General features: G+C 37.1%; 2 protein-coding genes across 2 annotated transcripts; both read right to left on the bottom strand.

Annotated features, from left to right (window-relative positions):
• Nucleotides 1-261: 261 nt before the first annotated feature.
• LOC102826738 (olfactory receptor 11G2-like) lies at nucleotides 262-1,215 on the bottom strand. The gene has a single exon (XM_006877165.1). It carries the CDS (start codon nucleotides 1,213-1,215, stop codon nucleotides 262-264), a length of 954 nt encoding a protein of 317 aa, XP_006877227.1.
• An 18,129-nt stretch (nucleotides 1,216-19,344) lies between these two features.
• Nucleotides 19,345-20,313, bottom strand: LOC102826360 (olfactory receptor 11H6-like). Its single transcript, XM_006877164.1, has one exon. It carries the CDS (start codon nucleotides 20,311-20,313, stop codon nucleotides 19,345-19,347), a length of 969 nt encoding a protein of 322 aa, XP_006877226.1.
• Between the last annotated feature and the right edge of the window lie 5,152 nt (nucleotides 20,314-25,465).

The following is a 25,465-nucleotide window of genomic DNA, read 5'->3' as shown; positions in this document are numbered from 1 at the left end:
TTTTTTTTAAACTGTTTTCATAAATGCAAGATTTCAGATAATGTGATAATTGGTAAGTGAGGAATAGGTGTATATATATGAAATGTATTCTATTTGGTATTAATTTCAACACATATTCTTAAAAGAGACTTTAAGAAGTCTTGTTGTGAATGGTGTTTGACATTATAATAGGTTTTTATAGTCTTAATAAAACTCAATGAATTTTGAAGACAAATATGTCCTTCATGTTTTATTAAGGTAAATTGCATTTGAGAGATGAAATTATATTTTACTAAGAGTTTGTTCAATCCCAAATATTTTCCTCAGAGCAGCCATTATTTCCTTGTTTCTAAGGCTGTATATTAGAGGATTGCACAGGGGTGTTATCACAGAATAAAACAAGGTAACAATTTTTTGTATTTTCACTGGGTGTCCTGACCCAGGGCTCACATACATCACCATAACAGAGCCAAAAAACAGGACCACCACCACCAGATGAGAAGCACAAGTGGAGAAAGCTTTGTGTTTACTTGCTGCTGAGGGCATCCGTAGAACAGCAAGGATCACCAGAGCATAGGAGCAAAGGACAAAGAGAAAAGTGCCAATCATGAAGATAACATTGAATGTAGAGTAAATTAACTGTGTAGTGGTGTCTTCAGAACAGGACAGCATCATCAGTGGAACAGGATCACAAATAAAATGGTTGATGATATTTGGGCCACAATAGGGCAATCGTGAAATGAGAACTACTGGGGTTATGAAGAGGATAAATCCAGATGACCAACCCAAGATGACCAGGTTAGTGTACAGCTCTTTAGTCATGATGCGTGGATAATGTAGAGGACGGCAGATGGCAAGATACCTGTCAGAGGCCATGATGCAAAGGTAGAAACCCTCATTACAGCCCAAAGAGAAGAAGAAGTAGAACTGTGCAAAACAACTAACAAACGAGATGGACTTGCTTGTGGAGAGGAAGTTGGCCAACATGTTAGGGACAGTTGTGGTGACATAACATATTTCTAGAAAAGAGAAATTTCCCAAGAATATGTACATAGGTATGTGAAGGCGCCGGTCCCACCACACAGCACAGACAATGGCTGAGTTCCCCATCAGAGTAAGCATATAGGTTACTGAGAAGAGTCCGAAGTAGACGAGCTGCATTTCTGGGCTTGAGGGAAAGCCTAGGAGGATAAAGTGGCTAACGGAGCTGATGGTGTCTCTGCTGGTCGCATTCATTAGTCTGGAAGACATGGAGAGGACACTGGCTATTGAACTTTACTAGAGAATGTTGCTTCTTCCTGGAATCACCAAAATGCTTTATCATTTGTTAAACTTTTGCTTAAGCAACAAGTATATTTTGCTTAAACTATAAAACTGATTTTCACTATCCATCCCCTGAATACATTGTCTCATTTTAACAGAAGACGATAATAGAAATGAAGGAAAACGTGAATTGAGAACAAATATTTATCTGGATAAAAACACTAAAGAAGCTCCTTGGAACTCCTGTACTGGGTTGCTATGGGTCAGAATTGACTCAACGGGACTTATTCACAACAACAGCAGTAGGGTAGTGGCTTACACATTGGGCCGCTAACTGCAAGATCAGCAGTTTGAATCCAGTTCTGTTCCACAAGAGAATGATAGATTTTTTGTTCCCCTATTTTGTTGTTGTTGTTAGGTGCCGTCGAGTCAGTTCCAACCCATAGCGACCCTGTATAGGGTTTCCGAGGAGTGACTGATGGCTTTGAACTGCCAACCTTGTGATTTAAACTGAACTCGTGGCCCAACGCATTATTCTGGAGCGCTACACCAGGACCCGGATATTTGTAGCCCTGGAAACCCTATACCAGTTTGCTATGAATCATAAATGACTGGACAGCACACAGCAGCAAGAATTCTGGACTTGATACGAGGATTCACACTTTTGTAATCTTGATGAATTATCTGTGCTCAATTAGTCGATTCTTTCATCTGTCTACATGCACTGCTGTAGTACAGGAGATTGTGCATATATTTCCATATATGTGATGCTCTTTCAACAATATTATGAATATTCAATTTGTTATGATTCATAATTGTACTATAAAATAAAAAAAATTAAATCAAGATATCTTAAGAGACTGTTTCAATGCAGTGCACTAATTACCATTAGTACAAATGAAAATAAACTTACTAAAAATGGTAATTTATTTTAGTTTTCAGTTCTTTCAACATACTTATGATGCTTTAAAGAGAGAAAGAAAAAGTCCTCTCTCATTCCAGAGCAGATGATCTTTTAGACTCTTTCATGTATCCATGATCAATATGTGCTGGATCATATCCTACCTAAACTATCTTTTCCTATAGACTGAATTTTATACATTGGGAAGAAAAGCCCTGTATTTTAGTATCTAAACTGCTCTGGTTAATCATTCTGATGCACTCCCAAGTGAATATGTAGATTTGACGTAGCCTAAAATTATTTTGACATTAGTGAGGTCTGTTTTGTGACTAAATTCAATGTACTTATACTTACGAGTTGGGCTGCTAACCTCAAGGTCAGCAGTTCGAAACTACCAACGGTTCCACTGGAGAAAGATGAGGCTTTCTGCTCCCTTAAATATTTACAGCCTCAGAAACCCTATTTAGGATCGCTATGGGTCAGAGTTGACTCGACGGCACTTAACAACAACAACAACAACAACATACTTGTTAGTTGAAATTCTGGTATGGTGCTGTAGGATAAGCACTGGACCACAAGGTCATTTGAATCCCAAAGTCGGTGGTTCAAACTCACCAGCCACTCTTCGGAAATGCTATACAGGGTTGCTGTGAGTCAGAACTGACTCAATGGCACTTAAAAACATTTGCTTCTTAGTCATGTCTAAGGTAGCTACAAGAAAGATGGAAAAGTAGATAGTTAATATAGCTCTGTGAGGATTTCCATATTTTTTATTCACTACCCTCTCCCATGTTGTTGTTGTTAAGTGCCGTCGAGTCGGTTCCGACCCATAGCGACCCTGTACAGGGTTTCCGAGGGTGTAAATCCTTACGGGAGTAGAAAGCCTCATCTTTCTCCCGCGGAGCAGCTGGTAGTTTCGAACTGCTGACCTTATGGTTCGCAGCCCAATTCGTAACCACTACGCTACCAGAGACCCTCTCCCATGCTTGTTCCTTTTCTCTTCCCTTCAACAGACATTTGGTATCTTTTTATATTTCACTGTGATGTTCCACCTATGTACTCCCTGTCTGTACAAATCTGAAACATGAACTTGCTCATTTTTCTCCTAACTGCTGTTTTCACCACCAATAATTTTTATTTAGGCAAAATGCTCTCTCACCTGTTCCATTAAGCAAGATAATTAATTTTAAATAGGTTTGTTAAGCTTCTTTAGTATGTCAATAGGGCTTTCAAGTATTGAAGAAATAGCTCCTGGCCTCATACTACTTATAAATTAACAGTAAACCTTAATGCATTTTGCAGAATTTTGATTTGTTTTCCACACCTGGCAATATTTTTGTGTTTTATGAGAAAGCCCTTGGCATGTTACTGTATAGCAATATAGTGTCAGGATTTCTTAAGCTATACCATATAAATGATTGACTGTTTTACCTGACTGAGGTTTATTAAGGTGTTACCTAAAATAGAAGGACTAATGTTTATAGATAAATGCAGCAAAAAGGCCAGGTAAATTCTTAAGTCTATGGATTGTCTAAAACTCAGTCTGTTAAAGTTTAAACATTTTTTTATTATGGTAAAATATAGTTAACACACATTTTCCATTTTACTAATTTTAAGGTGCATTTTAGTGGCATCAGTTATATTCACAATGCTGTGTAATCATCACCACTGTCTACTTTCCAAACTATTTTTTATCACCCACAAAGAGAAACTTTGAACTCCTGCTGAATATTTTGATTAAATAACAGTTTTATATCTCAGTGAATTTTCTTACTCTCCTGTAGATAGTCTTTTGTCCTATTTCTACCAGCTCCTACTCTCAGCCATCTCAATGAATTTATTTTACTTACAGATCATTGACAATGGTTTTGATTCAAGTTATCAATACTCACCATTCTTTGTTCTGATTACTTCCTGGAGATAGTAATTGTCCAATGTCACAGCCTAGAGTAAATCCTATGTGTGCAACAAAAACAACAAAAAACTGCACATGCTGAATATTTTTATTATTTAGAGTAGACTTAATCCACATAAAACCAGTTCACATAAATGAAACTGAAAACAACATACAGTCTTGAGAGAGAAGATATTTCTGGAAAGAGACATCTCCCATATCTCCTCTATTCACCATGCAGCTAAATGGTTAAAATAAATATTTCTCTATCAGTTAAGCTAGGAATTAGTATATATCCTCACTTGAAGTTGTAAACCTCTTTGTCTATGTATTTTATTCTCCTTGTAAAGGGATGAAAACCAAATTAAAATATCTTCTAGACTTATTGAAACAAGAAGAACAAAAATCATAGTACTACTTTTTGTTATTATTTGCCAGTGTTTCACTCTAATCAAATGAAAATAAAACAAGTTTTCTCAAAGAAAAGGAGAAAACATTTTCTATTAAATCCATTAACACATACACACAGCTGAGTATTTGTGGCTCACATGTTATAGTTTCCACTCACTCCTTGGATAAACGCTGAGAAGGAGGTCAGAAAGGGGAGTTGAAAATATTAGTCCCTGGGGCAAAAGGCATATGAAGGACTCTTGAGAAATTGGAGAATCCAGTTTGTAGACTTTCACAGGTTGCAAAAAGTGAATGCTAAAGGAGGTTTTCTTTCCAGCTTCAAGGCTCATGTTTGTCGTCAACATTAAACATCAGGTGAAGGGACTATATATACCTATTTCCTTACATCATAGCTTTTTTGGGAGTTGGGGCTATCTCTCCTGATAATTTGATAGTACTTGTATAGCAGAGGTTATGTTTGAATTTTCACTTCTAGTCAAACACCAAAGTTTTGTTGTTCCCCAAAGACTAGTGTAACTGTGGAAGTCAATTTTGTCTTTTCTTTCTTTTCTAGTATCCAGGCATTGTTGAAGTTTCCTGGGGAATAATTAAGCAGACAAAGGGATTGTCATAATGGCGACAATAGGGATCCATACCACAAGGCTCCCATTCCAATTTTGAAGGACAAAATCTTCTTTGCCTATAGCTAATATGTGTATGTGTACTATCTGTTTGGAATATTTGAATTGCATTTTATGTATATCAGAGAAAATTGACATTTCAAGGATTTTGGCATTCAGATATGCCATAAATATATTTTAATTTTAAAATGGATTATGTTATTGTTGCGAATATACACAGAAAAACATGCACTAATACAACAATTTCTACAGGTACCATTCAGTAACTTTGATTACATTCTTCAAGTTGTGCAACCATTCTCATCCTCCATCTCTGAGTTGTTCCTTCAACATTGACATGGATTCACTATCCACTAAAGGTTCGACTTAATCAATCTTATGAGTTGCCACTTGGATTCCATATAAATAGTTCTTAACAGAGTATGATGTTCAAGTATCCTTTTTTGTTGTTGTTGTTATTCAAGCTAAACTATTAAAGGAGCTCTCGTATAGTGGTTCTGAGTCAGGCTGCTAACAGCAAGGTCAGGAGTTCAAAACTACCAGCTGCTCCACAGGAGAAAGATGAGGCTTTCTGCTTCTATAAAGATTTACAGCCATGGAAACCCTATACAGAGTCAGTGTGAGTTGGAACTGACTCCACTGCATATCACCACCACCACCATTAATTGGAAAGTGAAGTTTTGAAGTACAGATATAGGGAAACTGGAAGTTGTGAAAATTGAAATTGGATGCATGGACACTAGTGAGCTAGTTCTGATGTGGCACTGTAGGATAAGCACTGAACCACAATGTTGGTTTGATTTGGTGGTTCAAACTTACCAGCCGCTTCTCAGAAATCCTATATGGGATTGAGTTGGAACCGACTCCACAGCACTTAACAACAACAACAACAGTGAACTAAAGGAAGTTCAGTGGCTGTGTAGGATAAGCACTGGGCTGTGAATCACAAGGTTGGTAGTTCAAGCCCACCAGCCACTCCTCAGAAGACAGAGGAGGCTGTCTGCTCCCCAAAGGATATACAACCTTTGAAACCCTATACAGGTGGTAACTATCTGGACAGGACTTAGCAACAAATTTACAGACTAATTACTAATGTTGCCAAAGATGAAGAAATTGAAGTTTTTTTTTTTGTTTTTTTTTGTTTTTTTTACCAACTTCTGTGGATCAAAATTCATCAAATATGCAATGAAAATGCATTGTTAATTTCTAGTGATTGGAATGCAAAAGTTGTAAGCAAAAATGATAGACTGGTAGTTGAAAAATATGTCCTTGTTAATAGAAATGATCTTCTCATTGTTGAATTCTAATTTTATGGTATTGTGTTCTGAGAAGATACTTCGCAGTGTTTAGATACTTTAAATTTTATTGAGGCTTGCTTTGTGGCCTAAATAATATTTTATTCTAAGGAATGTTCTATGTACACTAGAAATGAATTGTTGTTGGGTGGAATTTTCTGTATATGTCTATGAGGACAAGTTTGTTGTTTAGATTATCTGTAACTTTGTTGGGTTTCTTTCTACTTGTTCTGTCCTTCATTGAAAGTGGAGTATTAAAGTCTCCTACTACTCATCTGTCAATTTGTCATGCTGTAGTATCTTGTATGCTGATGTGATTGATGCTGTGCCGTAAGTTTTTAAAATAACAGCAGGGTCACACATAGTGAACAGGTTTCATTGGAGCTACCAGACTAAGACATACTAGGAGGAAAGAGAGGCAGACCCACTTTTGAAAGGTTAGCCACTGAGAACCTTATGAGTAGCAATGGAACATTGTCTATAAGTGCTGGAAGATGAGCTCTTCAGATTGGAAGACACTCAAAATACGACCGGGAAAGAGCAGCCTCCTCAAAGTAGAGTTGATCTTAATGATGTGGACGGAGCAAAGCTTTTGGAAGCTTCTTTTACTGACTGGGGGGAAGGGGTGGGGGAAGCACAACTCAAAATAAGAAGAAACAGCTGTAAACATCCATTAATAATTAGAACATTGAATGTAAAAAAGTATGAATATAGGAAAATTGGAAGCTGTAAAAAAATGAAGTAGAATACATAAAAGATTGATATCTTAGGCGTTAGCAAGCTGAAATGGACTGGTATAGGTCATTTTGAGTCATACAATATTATTATTATTCAAATTTACTTACCAGCCACTGAGATAAAGCACTGGACCCCAAGGTCGGTTTGAATCACAAGGTCAGCAGTTCAAATTTACCAGTTGCTCATTGGAAACCATATACAGGGTTGCTATGAGTTGGAAGTGACTCAACAACACTTAACAAAGTCAATGATAAAGAAATTGAGGCATTCTATTATCTTCTTCAGTCTGAAATTGATCAAATATGCAATCAAGGTGCATTTATAATTATTGGTGACTGGAATGTGAAAGTTATAAACACAGAGGAAGGATCTCTAGTTGGAAAATATGGCTTTGCGATAGGAATTATGCTGGAGATAGCATGAAAGTATTTTGTAAGACCAATAACTTATTCAATGCAAATACCTTTTTTTTTTCAACAACATAAACAGCAGCTATATGCTTGGATCTCATTGGATGTAATATACAGGAATCAAATTGAAGAGCTAGTGGAGAAGCTCATTATCATCAGCCACAATAAGAGCAGGGGTTGACTGGAAAAGACCATCAATTGCTCATATGCAAGTTTAGGCTGAAACTAAAGATAATTAGAACAAGTCCCTGAGAACCAAAATATGATCAAAGGTAACTTTTCGTTACACCAAGGCATTATTTATTTTTGACATTTTAGTATTAATTTTCGAGATTTCTATTTGCTGTTTTTGTATGATATCTAATTGCGAATCATTTTGTTATTTTTTTCTTATATTTTTTTTGCTGAATTAAATTATTCTAGAGTTTTGTCTGTTTTCTTGATTTTTTTCTATGATTCTCTTGATGATGGCTTTGTTTTACTGGACTTGTTTTGTAAAATGCTGAAAGACTTAAGTATAATTCTTTTGAATTCCGTATCAGGTAGTTCCAGTAGCATTTCTTCCACCAGATGATTTTCTGGCCCTGTATTTTGTTCTTTTTGAGACATCTTGCTCTTTTTTTTTTGGGTGTGTGTGTGTGTGATTTGAAGTTTTTTGTTGTATCTGAGATATTGTTGTATTAATTTTTTGATTGTATTACTTCCCCTGAATTTTTGTTCTAATATTTCCAAGCAACAAAGTGAGTGCGTTACTGGAGAAAAACTTTGGAAACCGTATATTTGACAAATATCTAATAACTAAAATATTTATAAAGCTTTAACAATTTAACAAGGGGCTTACCACCTATCTTCAGGTGAATTAGGCAGCAGTTGGGAGTGTGGGAAAAGTCTCTAATCACTGATCTTGTAGAGCAGCTGTGGGCTGTTTGGGAGCGTGTCGGTCTCCATCTGTCTGCCATCAGTGCCGTGGTGCTGGAGTGAGTAACAGCACTTGCCCAGTGGGTGGGGTCACTGGTATGGTGGGTGTAACTGGGTGGGTCATTGTATTCTGACTTTCTGGTCACTGATTACCAGTTGGGTGCTGGTTCAGTCCTGGGAAAGCAGAGTTACTTATCTGGTTCCTTCCCTGATTGGAATGTTGCTTGCTATAATCCAAAATGGTCATGCCATGGTAAGCCTGTTGGCATCCCAAGAAATCTGTATGATTTCTTGTTTATTATTTTTGTTCAATGCCTTTCTCTGATAACTATTTGATCTATTTCCTTAACCTTTCCTTTGAAGTTTTGTTTTCCAGAATTGCCATCTGTATTTATTTCACTTGGATTTTCACTCTTTTGTTGTATAGGGTTTGGGTAGTATATTTTTCTTATCTACAATCTTGGCCATCTTGCTCAAGATTTAATATTGTTAAGATATCAATACTACTCAAAATGATCTATAGATTCAATGTAATCTTAATCAGAATCCCAACAGCCTTCTTTACAGAAATAGAAAGACCAATCTTAAACTTTATATGAAGTACCAACAGGCTCCAGATGAATAAAGCAACATTGAAGGGGATGAGCAAGGCAGGAGAACTCAAACTTTATTATTTTAAAACATAATATTTGTTGTTGTTAAGTGCTGTCGAGTCAGATCTGACCTATTATGACCCTGTACAGGGTTTCCAAAGAGTGACTAGTGAGCTTGAACTGCCGACCTTGCGGTTCAAACTGACTTTTCATTCTAGCACATTAACACATGCTGCCAACCCAGAACTCTAAAAACGATATACAGTTATAGTAATCAAAACATCCTGGTATAACAATAGACACATAGACCAATGGAATAGAATGGAAACACCAGTAATAAACCCATACATCTGTGGTTTTTGACAAAAGTGTGGAGTATATTTTATGGAGAAAGAAGAATCTCTTCAATAAATGGTGTGGGGAAAATTGGATTTCCACATGAAGAAAAACGAAAGAGGACCCATGCTTCATATTATATGCAAAAGCAAATAAAAATTGACTAAGGATGTAACTGTTCAAACTAAAGCAATTAATTCATAGAAGAAAATGCAGGGGAACATTGTCAGTCCTAACTTTTAAACAGGGATTATCTAATATAATAACAAAAGCAGAATCAGCAAAAGACAAACTAAGTGAGACCTAATAAAAATTAAAAGTTTTCATTCATCAAAAGACTTTTCCAAAAAGGTGAAAAGACAAGCTATTGACTTGGAGAATATCTTTGGAAATCATATAATTTGATAAGAACTTAATAACCAATGTTGTTGTGGTTAGGTGCCATTGAGTTGGAACCGACCATTAGCGACCTTGTGCACAGCAGAATGAAACACTGCCCGATCCTGGGCCAACCTCACTGCTGTTGCCACGCTTGAGTCCATCAATGCTGCCACTTGGCAAATCCATCTCATTGGGGGTCTTCCTCTTTTTCTTTGACACTCCACCTTACCAAACATGATGACTGGTCCATCCTGACAGTATGTCCAAAGTATGAGAGACGAAGTTTGGCCATCTTGGTTCCAAGAGGCACTCTGGCTGCACTTCTTCCAAAATGGATCTATTGGTTCTTTTGGAAGCCCACGGTACTTTCAATATTCTCCTCCAACACCATAACTCAAAGACATCAATTCTTCTACGGTCTTCCTTATTCACTGTCCAGCCTTCGCATTCATATGAGGTTATTGAAAATACCATGGCTTGGGTCAGGCACACCTTAGTCCTCAAGCTGATATCTTTGCTCTTCAACACTGTAAAAAGGTCTTGTGCAGCACATTTGCCTAATGCAATATGTCATTTGATTTCTTGACTGCTGCTTCCATGAGTGTTGATAGTTGATCCAAGAAGAATGAAGTCCTTGACAACTTTAATCTTTTCTCCACTGATAAGAATGTTGTTTATTGATCCAGTGGTGAGGATATTTGTTTTCTTTACATTGAGATGTAATCCATACCGAAGGCTGTGGTCTTTGATCTTCATCAGTAAATGTTTTAAGTCCTCTTCACTTTCAGCAAGCAAGGTTGTATCATCTGCATATTGCAGGTTGTTAATGAGTCTTCCTCCAATCTTGATGCCATGTTTTTCTTCATAGAACCCAGCTTCTTGTATTATTTGCTCAGCATACAGGTTGAATAAGTATGGTGAAAGAACACAACCTTGTTGCACACCTTTCTTAATATTAAAACATTCAGTGTTTCCATGTTCTGTTGGAACAACTGCTTCTTGGTGCAGGTACAGATTCCTCATGAGCACAATTAAATGCTCATACTTCACAATGTTGCCATAGCTTGTCATGATGTACACAATCAAAAGCTTTTACGTAGTCAATAAAGCACAGGTAAACATCTTTCTGATATTCTCTGCTTTCAGCCAAGATCCATCGGACATCAGCAATGATAGCCTTTTCTGAATCTGGATTGAACCTCTGGAAGTTCTCTGTCAATGTATGATTGTAGCCATTTCTGTATTACCTTTAGCAAAACTTTACTTGCATGGGACATCAAAGAGATTATCCAATGATTTCTGCATTCTGTTGGGTCACCTCTCTTTGGAATGGACACAAGTATGGATTTCTTCCAATCAGTCGGCCAGACAGTTGTCTTCCAAATTTCTTGGCAGAGATGAGTGAGTGCTTCTAGTGCTGCCTCACTTTCTTGAAAGATTTCAATTTTGATTCCATCAATTCCTGGTGCCTTGCTCTTTGCCAATTCCTTCAGTGCACCTTGGACTTCCTCCTTCAGTATCATTGGCTCTTGATCATATGCTACCTCTTGAAAGTTTTGAACATTAACCATTTCCTTTTCGTACAGTGACTATATGTGAAATTTCAACAACTTAATAACAAAAAGACAGAAAAATCAAAATATAAAATGGGCAAAGTGATTGTATCTAAGAGGATATTCAAATATCCACCAGGTACACAAAGATAGTAAGCATCGTTCACCATTAGAGTGACACAAATCAAAATCACAATGAGATACCATTTCACTTCTATTAGGATGGTCAAGTTCAAAAAGCAAAATAAAAAAGATCCCTGAAAATAACAAATGTTGGCAAGGATGTGGTGAAATTAGAATCCTTATCAACTGCTGGTGGAAATGAAAAACAATAGTGTCATTGTAGGAAATAGTTTGGCAGCTTCTATAATTACTAAAAATAGAACTACCATATGGTCCTGCAATCTATCTATCTATCTATCTACCCAAAAGACTTGAAAGCAGAGACTCAAAAAGAGACTCATACTAAAATGTTCATCACAACACTTTGTACAATTGTGCAAAGGTAGGAACAACCTAAATGTCCATCAGTATATAAACAAAATATTGTATATATATATATATGAAATGAACTACTTTGTCAGTTGTTGTTAAGTGCAGTTGAGTCAGTTCTGACCCATAGCAACCCTCTAAAGGGGTTTCAAGGAGCAGCTGTGAACTTGAAAACACCGACCTTGTGATTCTAATCAACTTTGCTGCTTAGCCACAGTTCCAAAAATAGACTTGCACACCAGTGTTTATTAGCGCACTATTTGTAATAGCCCAAAGGTAAGAACAACCTAAATGTCCAACAGCAGTTAAAATATGGTACATATATTCAATGGATTACTCTGCCAGTAGGAGAGATGAAATCTTGATACATGCTACAATGTGGATGGAGTTTGAAGACATTATGCTGAGCTAATCACAAAAGAACAAATATTATATGAATTTACATGTATAAAAAGACATAGAAAGACAAATGTATAGAGACCAAAGTTTATTAGTGGTCACTAGGAGTAGGAGGAAGAGAGAAAAGGGGGTGATTAACCATGATGGAAAATCACATTGATTAAGGTAGGGTGCACAGTCAATTACTGTGACTGCTCTCCATAAGCTGAATTGGTAAATGTTTTGTAATCTGTTTACAAAAAAAAAAAAAAAATATAGAGTAGCTTATGAGGCTGCCTACATACAATCAAACACCTCAAGGTATTTGTTTCCTAGATTTGGAGGTTTAGCGTGAAAATTTAATGGGATATCCAGTTAACTGGCTTAGTAATGTGCTTAGTCCACCTAACCTACTTCCTAGTTCATTGCATAGTGCCTGGGGTCTTAAAAGCTTGCAAGCAGACATCCAAGGCACAGCATTTGATCTTTATTCACCTGGAAAACAGAAGAAGGAAAGTCATGAATTGGAAGAGGATTTGCAATGTCTTGCTATTTATCTCCATGAACAACTGACTCCTTTGTCATAAAATAAGAACTAGATGGTACCTGGCTACCATTACTGAACATTTTGATCAAATATTCCATAGAAGAATCCTGATCAAAAAGGGGGAAATGCAGAACAGAACTTAAATTTTCATGGATTCCAGACTTTCTGGAGTCATGGAGGGTAGAGGAATCCCTGAAACTATTGTCCTAAAATAATCTTTATACCTTAAGCAGAAAATATTTCATAAAAAAAGTCATCTGAAAATCTAAAAATTCTTTAGCTTCACTAGTTAAAAATGTCTGCCTTGAGAACTACGCTCTTTTAAGACTAACCCATATGGGAGCAAACTGACAACAGCAATCTGAAAGAGCTAGGAACATTAAGGGGCAGTGAGGGATGTTAATGAGTGGTTAATGAGGAAGGAACCATTCAAATTAAGAGGGTGAGAATGGTTGTACAACTTGAAGAATGCAATCAATGTCACTAAATTCTACATGTATAATCTATTGAATTGGTGTATTTTTTTGTTGTTTATATTCTTAACAATAAAAAAATACAATTAAGGGGAAAAAAGCAGATTCATTTGTGCTTAAGGTCTTAAAGAACACCTCAAGCATATTTGTGCTATGAAATATAATTCCAGGACCTCTAGCAAGATGCCAGACTAGGTAGACGTGCTATACAGACCCTCTATAATAAAGATACAAGAGACCAAATGAAACAGATGATAATCCTGGAACCCAGAACTTTAGAGGAAAAGTTAGAGATGTGAATTGATCCAAGGTATAACAAAACTACAAGACTGAAAATAGAGAACCAGAGAAATCAATTTATAACAATGCCAAGTACAAAACAAAAAAAGGGAATAGTCTAGTTATAGAACTACTAAATGGCAAGAAATTCTAATAGGCTTAAGGATAAAATATATTGTTATAAACTGGGGAATAAATTAATAAACTACAGGGTAACATCAAAGAAAACTGATAAGCTTTCCATCAAAAATAAAAAAGGAAAAATCATAAAGATGTAGTAAATATTTAAAAACATCAATGAAGAAAAGGACAAGAAAACCCACAAACAAATTGAGCTCAGCACAGAAAATTATGTGGAAAAAAGAACAGCACACACACACACACACACACACACAAAACACCTATACTGCAAAATGATAACAATCAATTCACACCTACCAACAATTACACTGTATGTAAATGGATTAAATGTACCAGTCAAGACACAGAGAGTCACAATGGATAAAAAGACAGAATCCTTCAATATGCTGTCCACATGAGACACACCTTATGCACAAAGATGAAAATAGACTAAAAATTAAAAGGTGAAAATATATAAGGGATAAAAATGTATAAAGGAAAGATATATCAAGTTAGCAGTAATAAAACTTAGCAGGAATAGTAATATTAATTTTGGATAAAATAGACTTTTAGGCAAAAACTAGCATGAGACAAAGAAGAAAATGATTTATTGATTAAGGGGTTAAATGAGCAAAAGGACATAGCAGTAATAACCAGAAAAAAGATGCCCTTTATCAGCACCCCTATTTAATATTGTGCTGGAAGTCTTGGTCAGAGCTATAAGGCAAGGAAGGGAAATTAGATTGGCAAATAAAAAGTGAAACTTTCTATCAATGACGGAGTCTCAAAGTATATAAATCAAATTCAACAAAATAGAAGAAAGAAATATATAACTCTGTAATAAGAGTAGGATGTTCTTCTTTCTTTGCAGGACACCACTTCTGATGAAGGACAGAACAACTAGAAGGAAACTCACCAAAGACACAGAAGAACTAAGCAACACAATCAAAAAACTTAATCTTATAGACTTATACAGAGTGCTCAAACCAACAATAGCACAATATGCATTTCCCCCCAGTGCATAAGGAACATTCCCAGAAAAGATTATATGTTAGGCCACAAAGCAAGCCCTAGTAAATTTATAAACATATTACAAGGCATTTTCTCAGATCTCAACACTATAAAGTTAGAAATCAATATCAGGAAACTCAAGGGAAAAAAAATCAAGTACATGGAAATTGAATAATACCCTGTGAAAACCTACTTGGTAATGCTACTGTTGTTAGTTACTGTCAAGTCAAGTCTGACTCATAGTTACTGTATGCACAACAGAATGTAACAGTGCCCAGTCCTGCACCATCCTCACAGTCATTGTTAAGCTTGAGCTCATTGATACTGCCACTGTGCCAATCCATCTTGTTGGGGTTATTCCTCTTTTTCATTAACTCTCCACTTCACTCAGCATGTTATACTTCTCTAGGAACTGATCTCTTCTGACAATATGTCTGAAGTATGACAGGCAAAGTCTTGCCATCCTCGCTTCCAAGGAGCATTGGTAATAGAAGAAATTTAAAAAGTAAAATAAAAATGTTCCTTGAAGCAAATGAGAATGAAAACAGAACATGCCAAAACCTTTGAGCACAGCAAAAGCAATGCTCACAGGACAATTTATAGCAATAAACATGCATATTCAAAAAGAAGAAAGAACCAAATTCATCATCTAACTGGATATATCCAACAGAAAAAAAGCAGAAAAGTAAGCCTATAGCCACCAGAAGAAAAGAAATAAAGATTAGAGCAGAAGTAAATGAAGCAAAAAAAAAAAAAAAGAAAGAAAGAAAAACAGTACAAAGAATAAAAAAGACAAGAAGCTGGTTATTTAAAAAGATTAATAAAATTAACAAATCACCTGCCAGTCTAGCAAAGGAAAAGGAGAAGAAGTGAACAACAGCATGGGTAATGAACTGGGTGACATCACAACAGAACCAACAGAATAAAAAGGATAATATTAGAATGCTATGAAGACTTGTATTCCAATAAATTTGAAAATCTAGAAAAAATGGGCAAATTTCTAGAAACAAACTACCTATCTAAACTAACACAGACTGAACTAGAAAACAGACCTATCCCAAAAGAAGAAAATGATCAGGTTACTAAAAACTTCCAACCAAAAATAAGTCAGGGCCTAGACTGGTGGATTCTGCCAAACATTCACAGAAGAGTTGACACCAATTTTAGTCAAACTATTCCAGAACACAGAAGAGGAGGGAAAATCCCCAGATTCATTTTATGAAGTGAGCATAATCCTTATAACAAAACCAGTCAAAGACACCACTAAAAAAGAAAATTATAGACCATCCATCATGAGCATAGATGCACAAATTCTCAACAAAATCCTAGCCAATAGAATCCCAACAATGTATTTAAAAAAAAAAAAAAAAATTCAGGTAGGATTCATACCAGGCATGTAAGGATTATTTAGTATTAAAAAAGCAATCAATGTAATTCATTACAAAAATAAAACAATGGCATTCTCAAAAAAGGCATTTAACACAATCCAACACACATTCCTGATAAAGACTTAACAAAATAGGAATAGAAAGGGAATTTCTTGACATAATTAAGAGCATACATACAAAGTCAATAGCCATCAGTACTCTCAATGGACAGAAACTAAAAGTATTCCCCTTATGAACAGGAACCAGATGAAGATGCCCTTTATCACCACCCCCATATGCATGTGAAAGCTGGAGAATGAATAAGGAAGACTGTAGAAGAATTGATGCTTTTGAGTTATGGTGTTGGAGAAGAATATTGAAAGTGCCATTTTGGAAGAATTGCAGCCAGAGTGCTCCTTGGAAGCCAAGAGGGCCAAACATCGTCTCTCATACTTTGGACATATTGTCAGGAGGTACCAGTCACTGGAGAAGGATATCATATTTGGTAAGGTGGAGGGTCAGAGAAAAAGAGGAAGATCCCCAACGAGATGGATTGGCCAAGTGGCAACATCGATGGACTCAAGCGTGGCAACAGTAGTGAGGTTGGCCCAGGATCGGGCAGTGTTTCATTCTGCTGTGCATAAGGTCGTTATGGGTCGGTACCGACTCGATGGCACCTAACAACAACAAATGTAATATTGTGCTGGAAGTCTTTGTCAGAGCTATAAGGCAAGGAAGGGAAATTAGAGACATCTAAATTGGCAAATAAAAAGTAAAACTTTCTCTATTTGTAGATGATATGATACTGTATATGGAAAATTATAAGGACTCAGCAAGAAAATGACTGGACGTCATTGAAAGATTCAGCAGAGTGGTAGAGTCTAAGATCAATATATAAAAATCATTCAGATTCCTTTAAACTAATGAGAACTCACTTGTTTGCACCAAGACATTTGAAGACAGCTAGCTGCTCAATTAAGGAGTTCTGGTAGAGTAGTGGTTACGAGTTGGGCTGAAAACTTCGAGGTCAGCAGTTCAAAACTACCAGCCATTCTGCAGGAGGAAGATGAGGCTTTCTGTTCCTGTAAAGATTTCCAGCTCAGAAACCCTTTCTGCTCCTATAAAGATTTACTGTCTTGGAAACCCTACACAGGGTCACTATGAGTCAGAACCACCTCCGTGGCATACTACTGGTCAATTAAGGTGCTCTCGTAGCTAGTAGTTATGAGTTGTGCTGCTAACCTCAAGGTCAGGTTAGCCATTCTTCGGGAGAATGGTTACTAGACATTCTTCGGGAGAAAGATGAGGCTTTCTGCTCCTATAAAGATTTCCAGCTCAGAAACCCTATGCAGGGTCACTATGAGTCAGAACTGACTCCATGGTACACCACCACCACCAACTACCAACATCTATCTGATCAACAGGTTGAAAGAGATTCATATTTATGTTCATTCCAAAGTAAGGTGATCCAATGGAATGTGGAAATAACACAACAATATAATTAATGTCATGTATAAGTAAAATTTTGCTGAAGATAATTAAAAAATGACTTAGCATATACAGACAGGGAATTCTCAGAAAGTCAAGCTGGATTCAGAAGAAGACATAGGCTGAGGGATATTTATTGGTGACATTAAACGGATCTTGGCTGGAAGGAGATAATACTAGAAAGATGTTTGTTGTTGCTGTTATGTGCCATCGAGTTGATTCTGACCATAGTGAATCTATGTACAACAGAATGAAACACAGCCCAGTCCTGAGCCATCCTCATAATTGCTGTCAATCTGTCTCATTGGGGGTGGGGGGGTGTCCCTGTTTTGTGCTGACCTTCCACTTTACCAAGCATGGTGTCCTCCAGGGACTGTTTCCTCCTGATAATATATGCAATGGACTAATGGACCATGCAGACATCAGTCTCCATGACCCTGAGACCAGAAGAACTAGATGGTCCCCACTACCAACAGCTCTGAAAGGGATCACCTTAGAAGGTTCAAGATATCATTGGAGAAAAATGTGGAACAAAACTCAAAATCATAAAAAGACTTACTGATTGGAGAAAGACTAGTGGAACCACTGAAACTAGAGGCCTTAGTCACTCTACTGGTCTGGAAATGAACTCAATCCTGTAGCTCAATTTTCAGCCAAAAAATAGACAGGTTTATAAGAGGAACAATAGCACTAATGAGATACTCACATCATAGAATGGTCAACCATTTGAAATCAAAAGACCAGCGTTTACCCAAGGAAAAACATCAGAAGCATTAGGAAGAAGGAGGAATGGAAGCAAGAAACAGAGAGAGGAAGTGGGATAAGTAATATTACAGTATTAGGATTGCAATCAATGAGATGAAACAAAATATGCGTGAATTGTTGAATGCAAAACCGACCTACTTTGTAAATCTTTACCCAATTCACAATAAAATGCTTAAAATATTACATCAGAAAAAACCAACAAAACAACAAGAAAGAAACGATCAAAACAGAGGTCAGAAGAGACTGAAACTTGTTCTTGAACACAGAGTAGTAAAAACGAGTAGAAGAAATGCTGAAGTAAAAGAGCTGAAGAAAAAATTTCAATGAGTAGTTTGAGAAGACAAGGTAAAACATCATACTAAAATGGTGCAAAGCCCTGGAAAACCAGAAGACAAGGACATGCTCAGCATTTTTCAAGCTGATTGAACTGAAAAAGAAAAATTCATACTTTGAGCTGAAACATTGAAGGATTCTATGGGCATATGGGAGTCCTGGTATGGTGCTGTGTTGGACTGTAAAGTTGGTTTGAACCACAAGGTTGGCAGTTCAAGTTCACCAGCCACTCCTTGGAAACCCTATACAGGGTTACTACGGGTTGGAACCAACTCGACAGCACTTAACAACAACAACAACATGGGCATATGGGTATATGGTTTCCTAGGAGTGGCTGGTGGGCTTGAACCACCAACCTTACAGTTAGCAGTCTAGTTAAATCTGTGTGCAGAATAAAAATCTGAGAAGCTGTCTCTATAAAGAAGATGGTAACATCATGAAGGAAGACTCATTAACAACCTGTGATAAGCAGATAACACAACCTTGTTAACTGAAAGTGATGAGAACTTGAAGCACTTACAGATGAAGATCAAAGACTATACCTTTTAGTATGGATTGTACCTCAACATAAAGAAAACAAAAATCCTTACAATTGGGCCAATAAACATCACAGTAAATGGAGAAAAGATTGAACTTGTCTAGAAATTCATTTTATAAATTACCATGTTGGTGAAAAATATCGAATATATCCTATACTGTCAGAAGAATAAAGAAATTCTTATTAAAAGAAGTTCAGTCAGAATGTTCTTTAGAAACAAGGATGGTAGCATATGTCCTACACATACATACAATCTGAATACTAGTTTTTGAGAGGCTGTCCCTGAGCGAATATCAAAGTCCTAAGTAGTTTCCTCAGGGCCTCCTTCATCTCCTTATTCCGGAGACTGTAGATCAAGGGGTTGAAAAGCGGAGTCAACACGGAATAAAACAAAGTCACAATTTTCTGGATCCCAGCTGGATTGCCTGCTGTTGGACTCACGTACATCACCATAATGGAGCCATAGAACAGGGAGACTACGGCCAGATGAGAGCCACATGTTGAGAAGGCTTTATGTCGTCCTTCTGCTGAGGGTACCCTCAGCACTGCTCTTATCACCAGAGTGTAGGAGGTGGTAATGAAGAGGAAAGTGGAAAAAATAAGGACAGAATTAAAGACAGCACAGGTAACCTCAGTGGCAGGAGCTGGTACACAGGACAGCTTCATGAGGGGTCCTGGGTCACATAGAAAGTGATCAATAGTGTTGGGGCCACAAAAAGGAAGCTGGGAGATAAGATAAACTGGCAGGAGGAAGCAGGAGAAGCCGCACACCCAGCAACAGGTCCCCATTCTGATGCAGCGTCGAACTGTCATGATGGAAGGGTAATGCAAGGGCCTGCAGATGGCAAAGTACCTGTCAAAGGCCATGATGGACAAGACGAAGGTCTCAGTGGTGCCCATAGAAAAGAAGAAGTAGAACTGGAGGAAACAACCAGAGAAAGAGATGGTTTTTTTCTCAGAGATAAAATTGGCTAGCATATTTGGGACTGTTGAGGTAACATACCAGATCTCCAGGAAGGAGAAATTGGCCAGCAGGATGTACATGGGGGTGTGGAGGTGGTGGTCTAACCTCACAGCACATATAATGCACAAATTTCCAATTAGTGTCAGGACATAGGTCACAGAGAAGAGTGCGAAGAGGAAGAGCTGGATCTCTGAGGTGCAAGGGAATCCAAGAAGAATGAATTCACTAACAAGATTAGAGTGATTTTTTCTTCCTGGAGTTTTCATTTTCCTTCTCCAAAACTGCAACGACAAGACATTGGCATTTTGTAAATAACTACATAAATTTTCAGATTAAGATGTCCTCTAAATTTCTTAAACCTCAATTAGTAGCATAGTTTTAGAGTCCTGGTGTGGCACTAGAGGATAAGCACTGGACTGCTGATTGCAAGGTTGGTGGTTCAAACCCACTAGCTGCTCCTCAGAAACCATATACAGGGTTGCTATGAGTCTTAACTGAAGCAACAACAGCAGCATACTTTTAGATCACTCAAAGATTTTGAGCATTTTTAAAAATCCCAGTGTGGTACTGGGAGAAAAAAACGAACCTGTGGATACTTACTATCCGTTGGTCATGTGTTACAGAGCAGGACTGCTCCACAGGGTGCTCTTGTCTGTAATCTTTACAGAAGCAGATCACCAGCACTTTCTCCCATGGTGCATGCAGCTCAGTGGGTTGGAACCACCAACATTTACGTTAGTTCTTTTGTTGTTGCATACCTTCAAGCTGGTTCTGACTCATGGTGACCCTGTATAGGATTTTCAAGGAAAGGTTAGTGAGTTTGAACCACCAACCTTGTGGTTAGCAGTTTAGAGTTTATTCCACAATGCCACACCAGTTTAGTAGTTCAGTGTCAACTGTTTGCTTCACCCAGGGACCTACACCTTGTTGTCAAGTTTGTTTCAATTCATAGCAACCCTGTATAAGGTTTCCAAGGCTATAAATCTTTACTGGAGCAGAAAGGCCTATCTTTTTCCTACAGAGTGGCAAGTGGATTCGAACTGCTGACCTTGTGGTTAGCAGTGCAACTTGTAACCCACTACACCACTAGAGCTTCTTTTATACTTACTACAGCCTCCTTATTGTGTCCACCTTCGCTATCATGGTCCTTTAAATATTTTCCTTTGTTTAGTGTCCCCATTATTGCAAAAAAACAAGGTGTTGTTGTTGTTAAGTGCCGTTGAATTGTTCTGACCCATAGCGACCCTGTATAGGGTTTCTGAGGAGTGGCTGGTGGGTTTGAACCACTGACCTTGCAGTACAAACTGATCTTACGGTCCAGTGCATTATCTTGCAGCACCACACCAGGACTCCATAAAACAAGGTAGATGCTCTATTATCATTTAGGGGCCTGCAATCTATTTCTGCAAAACCAACTTGGGACAAATCTATGTAAGGACATATGGTATTTAAAATATTGTACAGTGTAAGGTCTGAGTTAACATAAAGAATAAAATATAACAAGAACTTATAGCCTCAAAGCAAGGTGTTTTTTTTTTTTTTACTATTGCAATCTTTAATAATAGCACATGCATAATTTTAGAAGGAGTCCTTTCCATATAGAACTGACAATGTTATAAAAGTGAGAAGGAAAATGACTTTTAATTAGTGATGGTTAACAGCAAGGCCAGATTATACACTTGTGTTTCTAATTTTTAAAGATATCAGTAAAAAAAAAAAATTCCATAATATGTACTGTCATTTTCTCTCAACATTTAATATCATATGCACAATTCTCTAAAGTATCTCCTTACTTTTAACTTAGTCCTCTTTGTGGTTAAAATTTTGCTCTGAAGAGTAGTAAACTACATGAAGTGTTATTACTTTCAATAAACATTTAAAAATAAAGGTGGCGTGAATGAATGCGATACAGAATACAAACTAACACAATTCTGTTTTAAATAAACTTCACAAAAAATATGCAGTCTTCAGTCCTCTGCTGAAATTTATCAAGTGCCAGGAAAGCACCTCACAATGGTATTTATACATATTTTACTGCATGCAGCAAAAATAATGTAATCAATTTGAATTATATTAATTGAAGATCTGTGCATTGACTTTATTCTCATTCCTCTTTATTTTGCTAGTGCTCCTTCTGACTGACTTGACCTCTGAATGTTTTTCAGGACTCAGTCCTTGGATATTTTCTCTTTTCCAGCTATGCTTCCTGTGACATGTTATTTAGCCCATGACCAGAGACATCACTAGGGAGATATGGGAGATGCAGAATACTCTGGGTGACACTCTCAGAGGGATAGAAACAAAATTACTGTCTATTAAAGTCTTGTGCAGAATTTCAGCAGAAATTTATTATTTTTGTAAAGTATTCCTATAGCTATAACAAGAAAAAATACTTTGTAGGCCCAGCTTACATGTACCAATATGCCTACAAAGCTAAATTATAACTCTGTGATAAATTCAATTTTTCAATTTTCTAGTGTGTCAGAACTGTCCTTAGTATCCAGTTTTTACCATGATCCTTCAGATCATGTAGCTTCATCATGTGAGCTTTTGATGTTGCTGGGGTTTTATAGTCAGTGATCCTGTGAACTCATAAACCCATAGCAATAACTTTTTTGAGAAGGAATAGTGATTAAAGGAAAAGAAAGAGAAAAATGGAAAAAGGCTTTTGCTCAGTTACTAATAATGTAACTAATAATGTTGTTCAATGGAGAAAGATTTTACTAAACAATTTTATTGTTAGTTTTCATATAATCTAAGAAACATTATTTAAGCAATTTGTAACTATACTTATCACATATTATTTTATGTGTAAAATCAGTAATAAACTTGACTAAGGATTTGGTGAAGTCTGGTTTGAAAGGAGGGGTGACACCGTGAGTTATTACCCAACTTATTATTCAACATCTCCATTTGATATTTAGTAAGGAACTTTTGATATTTAGTAAGGAACAAGGAGCTCTGGTAGCGTAGTGGATACAAATTGGGCTGCTAACCTCAAGGTCTGCAGTTTGAAACTACCAGCTGTTCTTCAGGAGAAAGATGAGGCTTTCTGCTCCCATAAAGATTTACAGCCTTGGAAACCCTGTGCAGGGTCACTATGAGTTGGAACCGACTCCATGGTACTTAACAACAACAAGAAGGAACTTTTACTTAAAACTGCACTTTCAGTTCTCATCCCAAATTTATGACTTCCTACTTCTCTATTTCATTAAAGAAGAACTCCATTTTACTCAGCTGTGCAGGACACCACTTCCTCAGCCCAAACTTGAGACTTTTTACTTCTCCATCTCATTACATGAAATCTCCATTATCTCAGTTGCTCAGACCATAAATTTAGCTACATCCATGCCACTTCTTTTAATAGTTCATATCGAAACCATCAAGAAACCCCTAGACCTCATGTGGAAAGCATATTCAGAATCTGATCACTTTTCCCTGTCTCCATCAGCTATCTATTTCACCATGAATTTCTTCTCTGTACTATTATAATAACTCCCTAAATTGCCTGTCTGATTTTATTTTATATATGTTTAGCAACTAATAACCACAAAACAACTAGATGGATAACTAAAAAAACCAAACCAAAACCATGGCAGGTATTTGCTCTCAATCTTTAAAACACTAATATAAAACTCAAATCCTACTGCAGCTTTCAAAGCCAGTCAGGCCTTCCTCTATGCATTTGCTTTCTACCGTTCCTCATTCTACTTACCCAAATGCAGTCATGCTATTTGACTCTGTCAAATGTTGTCCATATCAAGACCTGGAAGGCTTCCACATTTGCCATATTCATGAGTTTGTTACTTCATTCAGAATTCTGGTAAAGCTCAGAGACTCAGGCCTTCCCCAAGTATTGTCTGTAACAGAGTTGAACTGGTTTAGTTATGGCCAACAAAGTAACATCAGAACCAATCAGAATTTTTACAGTGTGGGTAAACTGGAACCAGAATGGGAAAAATCTACTCAAAGCCCTGCTAGAAAAATTTAATCTCCAAGGGCAGCATGCACGTTGCATAGCAACCAAATCTATTGACCTGCTTACTAGAAAACAGCAGTGCCTGACTCAAAGATGGTGGCTGACCACATTGCTGTGAATATGTGTCACTCTCCACAGTCCTGGCAATGATATCGTCTCTCACACCGGGCTCTGAAAGGGCTCAACGTGCCTCTCCTAAATCTCATAGTCTAGGGTTTTGACCCATACTTTCTCCCATTAGGGTTCCTGATCACCCACATTAAAAAATAAGAATGGGTCTATTCTATTTTTACTTCATAGGCCATGACTGAACCAGTTTAAACTGGTGTAAAGTCCAGGTCTGTAATTTAACCTTCATTTTAAAAAAACCCACTCTAATTCTTCATTACTGTTACTTAAAAAAAGCAGCACATAGCATTTCCTGCTATTGCATTGTATGAAAAGCCTTAAAAATTTGTGTGGAAAAATTCTATTGTCTTTTAATTGTATTTTGCCATGAACTTTTGGAAGCCCGTTTGCATTTTCTGTGTTACCCACCAGAAATATTTTGTTTTTGCTCACCAATGCACCCCAAGAATCTATGGAAGTGTTTGGTACATTATTGTTGTTATTGTTTGTTGTTGTTGTTGTTAAGTGCCGTCGAGTCGGTTCCGACCCATAGCGACCCTGTACAGGGTTTCTGAGGGTGTAAATCTTTACGGGAGTAGAAAGCCTCATCTTTCTCCCGCGGAGCGGCTGGTAGTTTCGAACTGCTGACCTTAAGGTTCGCAGCCCGATTCGTAACCACTACACTACCAGAGCTCCTTGTTAGGAACTGATTAAATATTTGATGTTTCAACAATTGCTTGTATTCAGGACAAAAACATTTTTAAAATGCAAAGACTGGAATCTCTAACCTGTTATAAACAAAAGCAATGCAAGAAGGATTTTATTTGTTGTGGGAACATGACCACTGTCCAAGTTGTTTGGGTTGTTAAGTTTCTTCAAGTCAGCGACTCTGTTGTAGGGTTTCCCAATAGCGGCTGGTGGGGTTAAGCTGCCAATCTTGTGACTCATACTGACCTTAAACAGTAGTATATCCATAAGGGGATCAGACTGAAGATAACCCCTGACAACCTCCTCTGCTTTCTCTCCCTACCTTTTTATTTCTTTGAGTCTCCATGTCCAGGGTACTTTCTCATTGACTGTCAGTCATAATCAGTGTTTCTCTCCACGAGTGCTGTACTCCTCTTTGTTGTTGTCTCTCTATGTCTCTTTCTACATCTATTTGCCCATATGTCTATTATTTTTAAATGAATGAAATTTTATAATTATTTGCTTTATTATTTAATTAGATAAATGAACTTTTAAAGATTTCTTTCTATTAAAGAAAATGTGTTTCTTGTCCGCAACTGATAATTTTTCCCTTTGTGTTTAATCATGTGCTTTACTAGAAAAAA

Source organism: Chrysochloris asiatica, unplaced genomic scaffold, assembly GCF_000296735.1.
Source record: "Chrysochloris asiatica unplaced genomic scaffold, ChrAsi1.0 scaffold00444, whole genome shotgun sequence".
Classification (NCBI taxonomy): domain Eukaryota; kingdom Metazoa; phylum Chordata; class Mammalia; order Afrosoricida; family Chrysochloridae; genus Chrysochloris; species Chrysochloris asiatica.
This window is presented reverse-complemented; position numbering and strand designations above follow the sequence as displayed.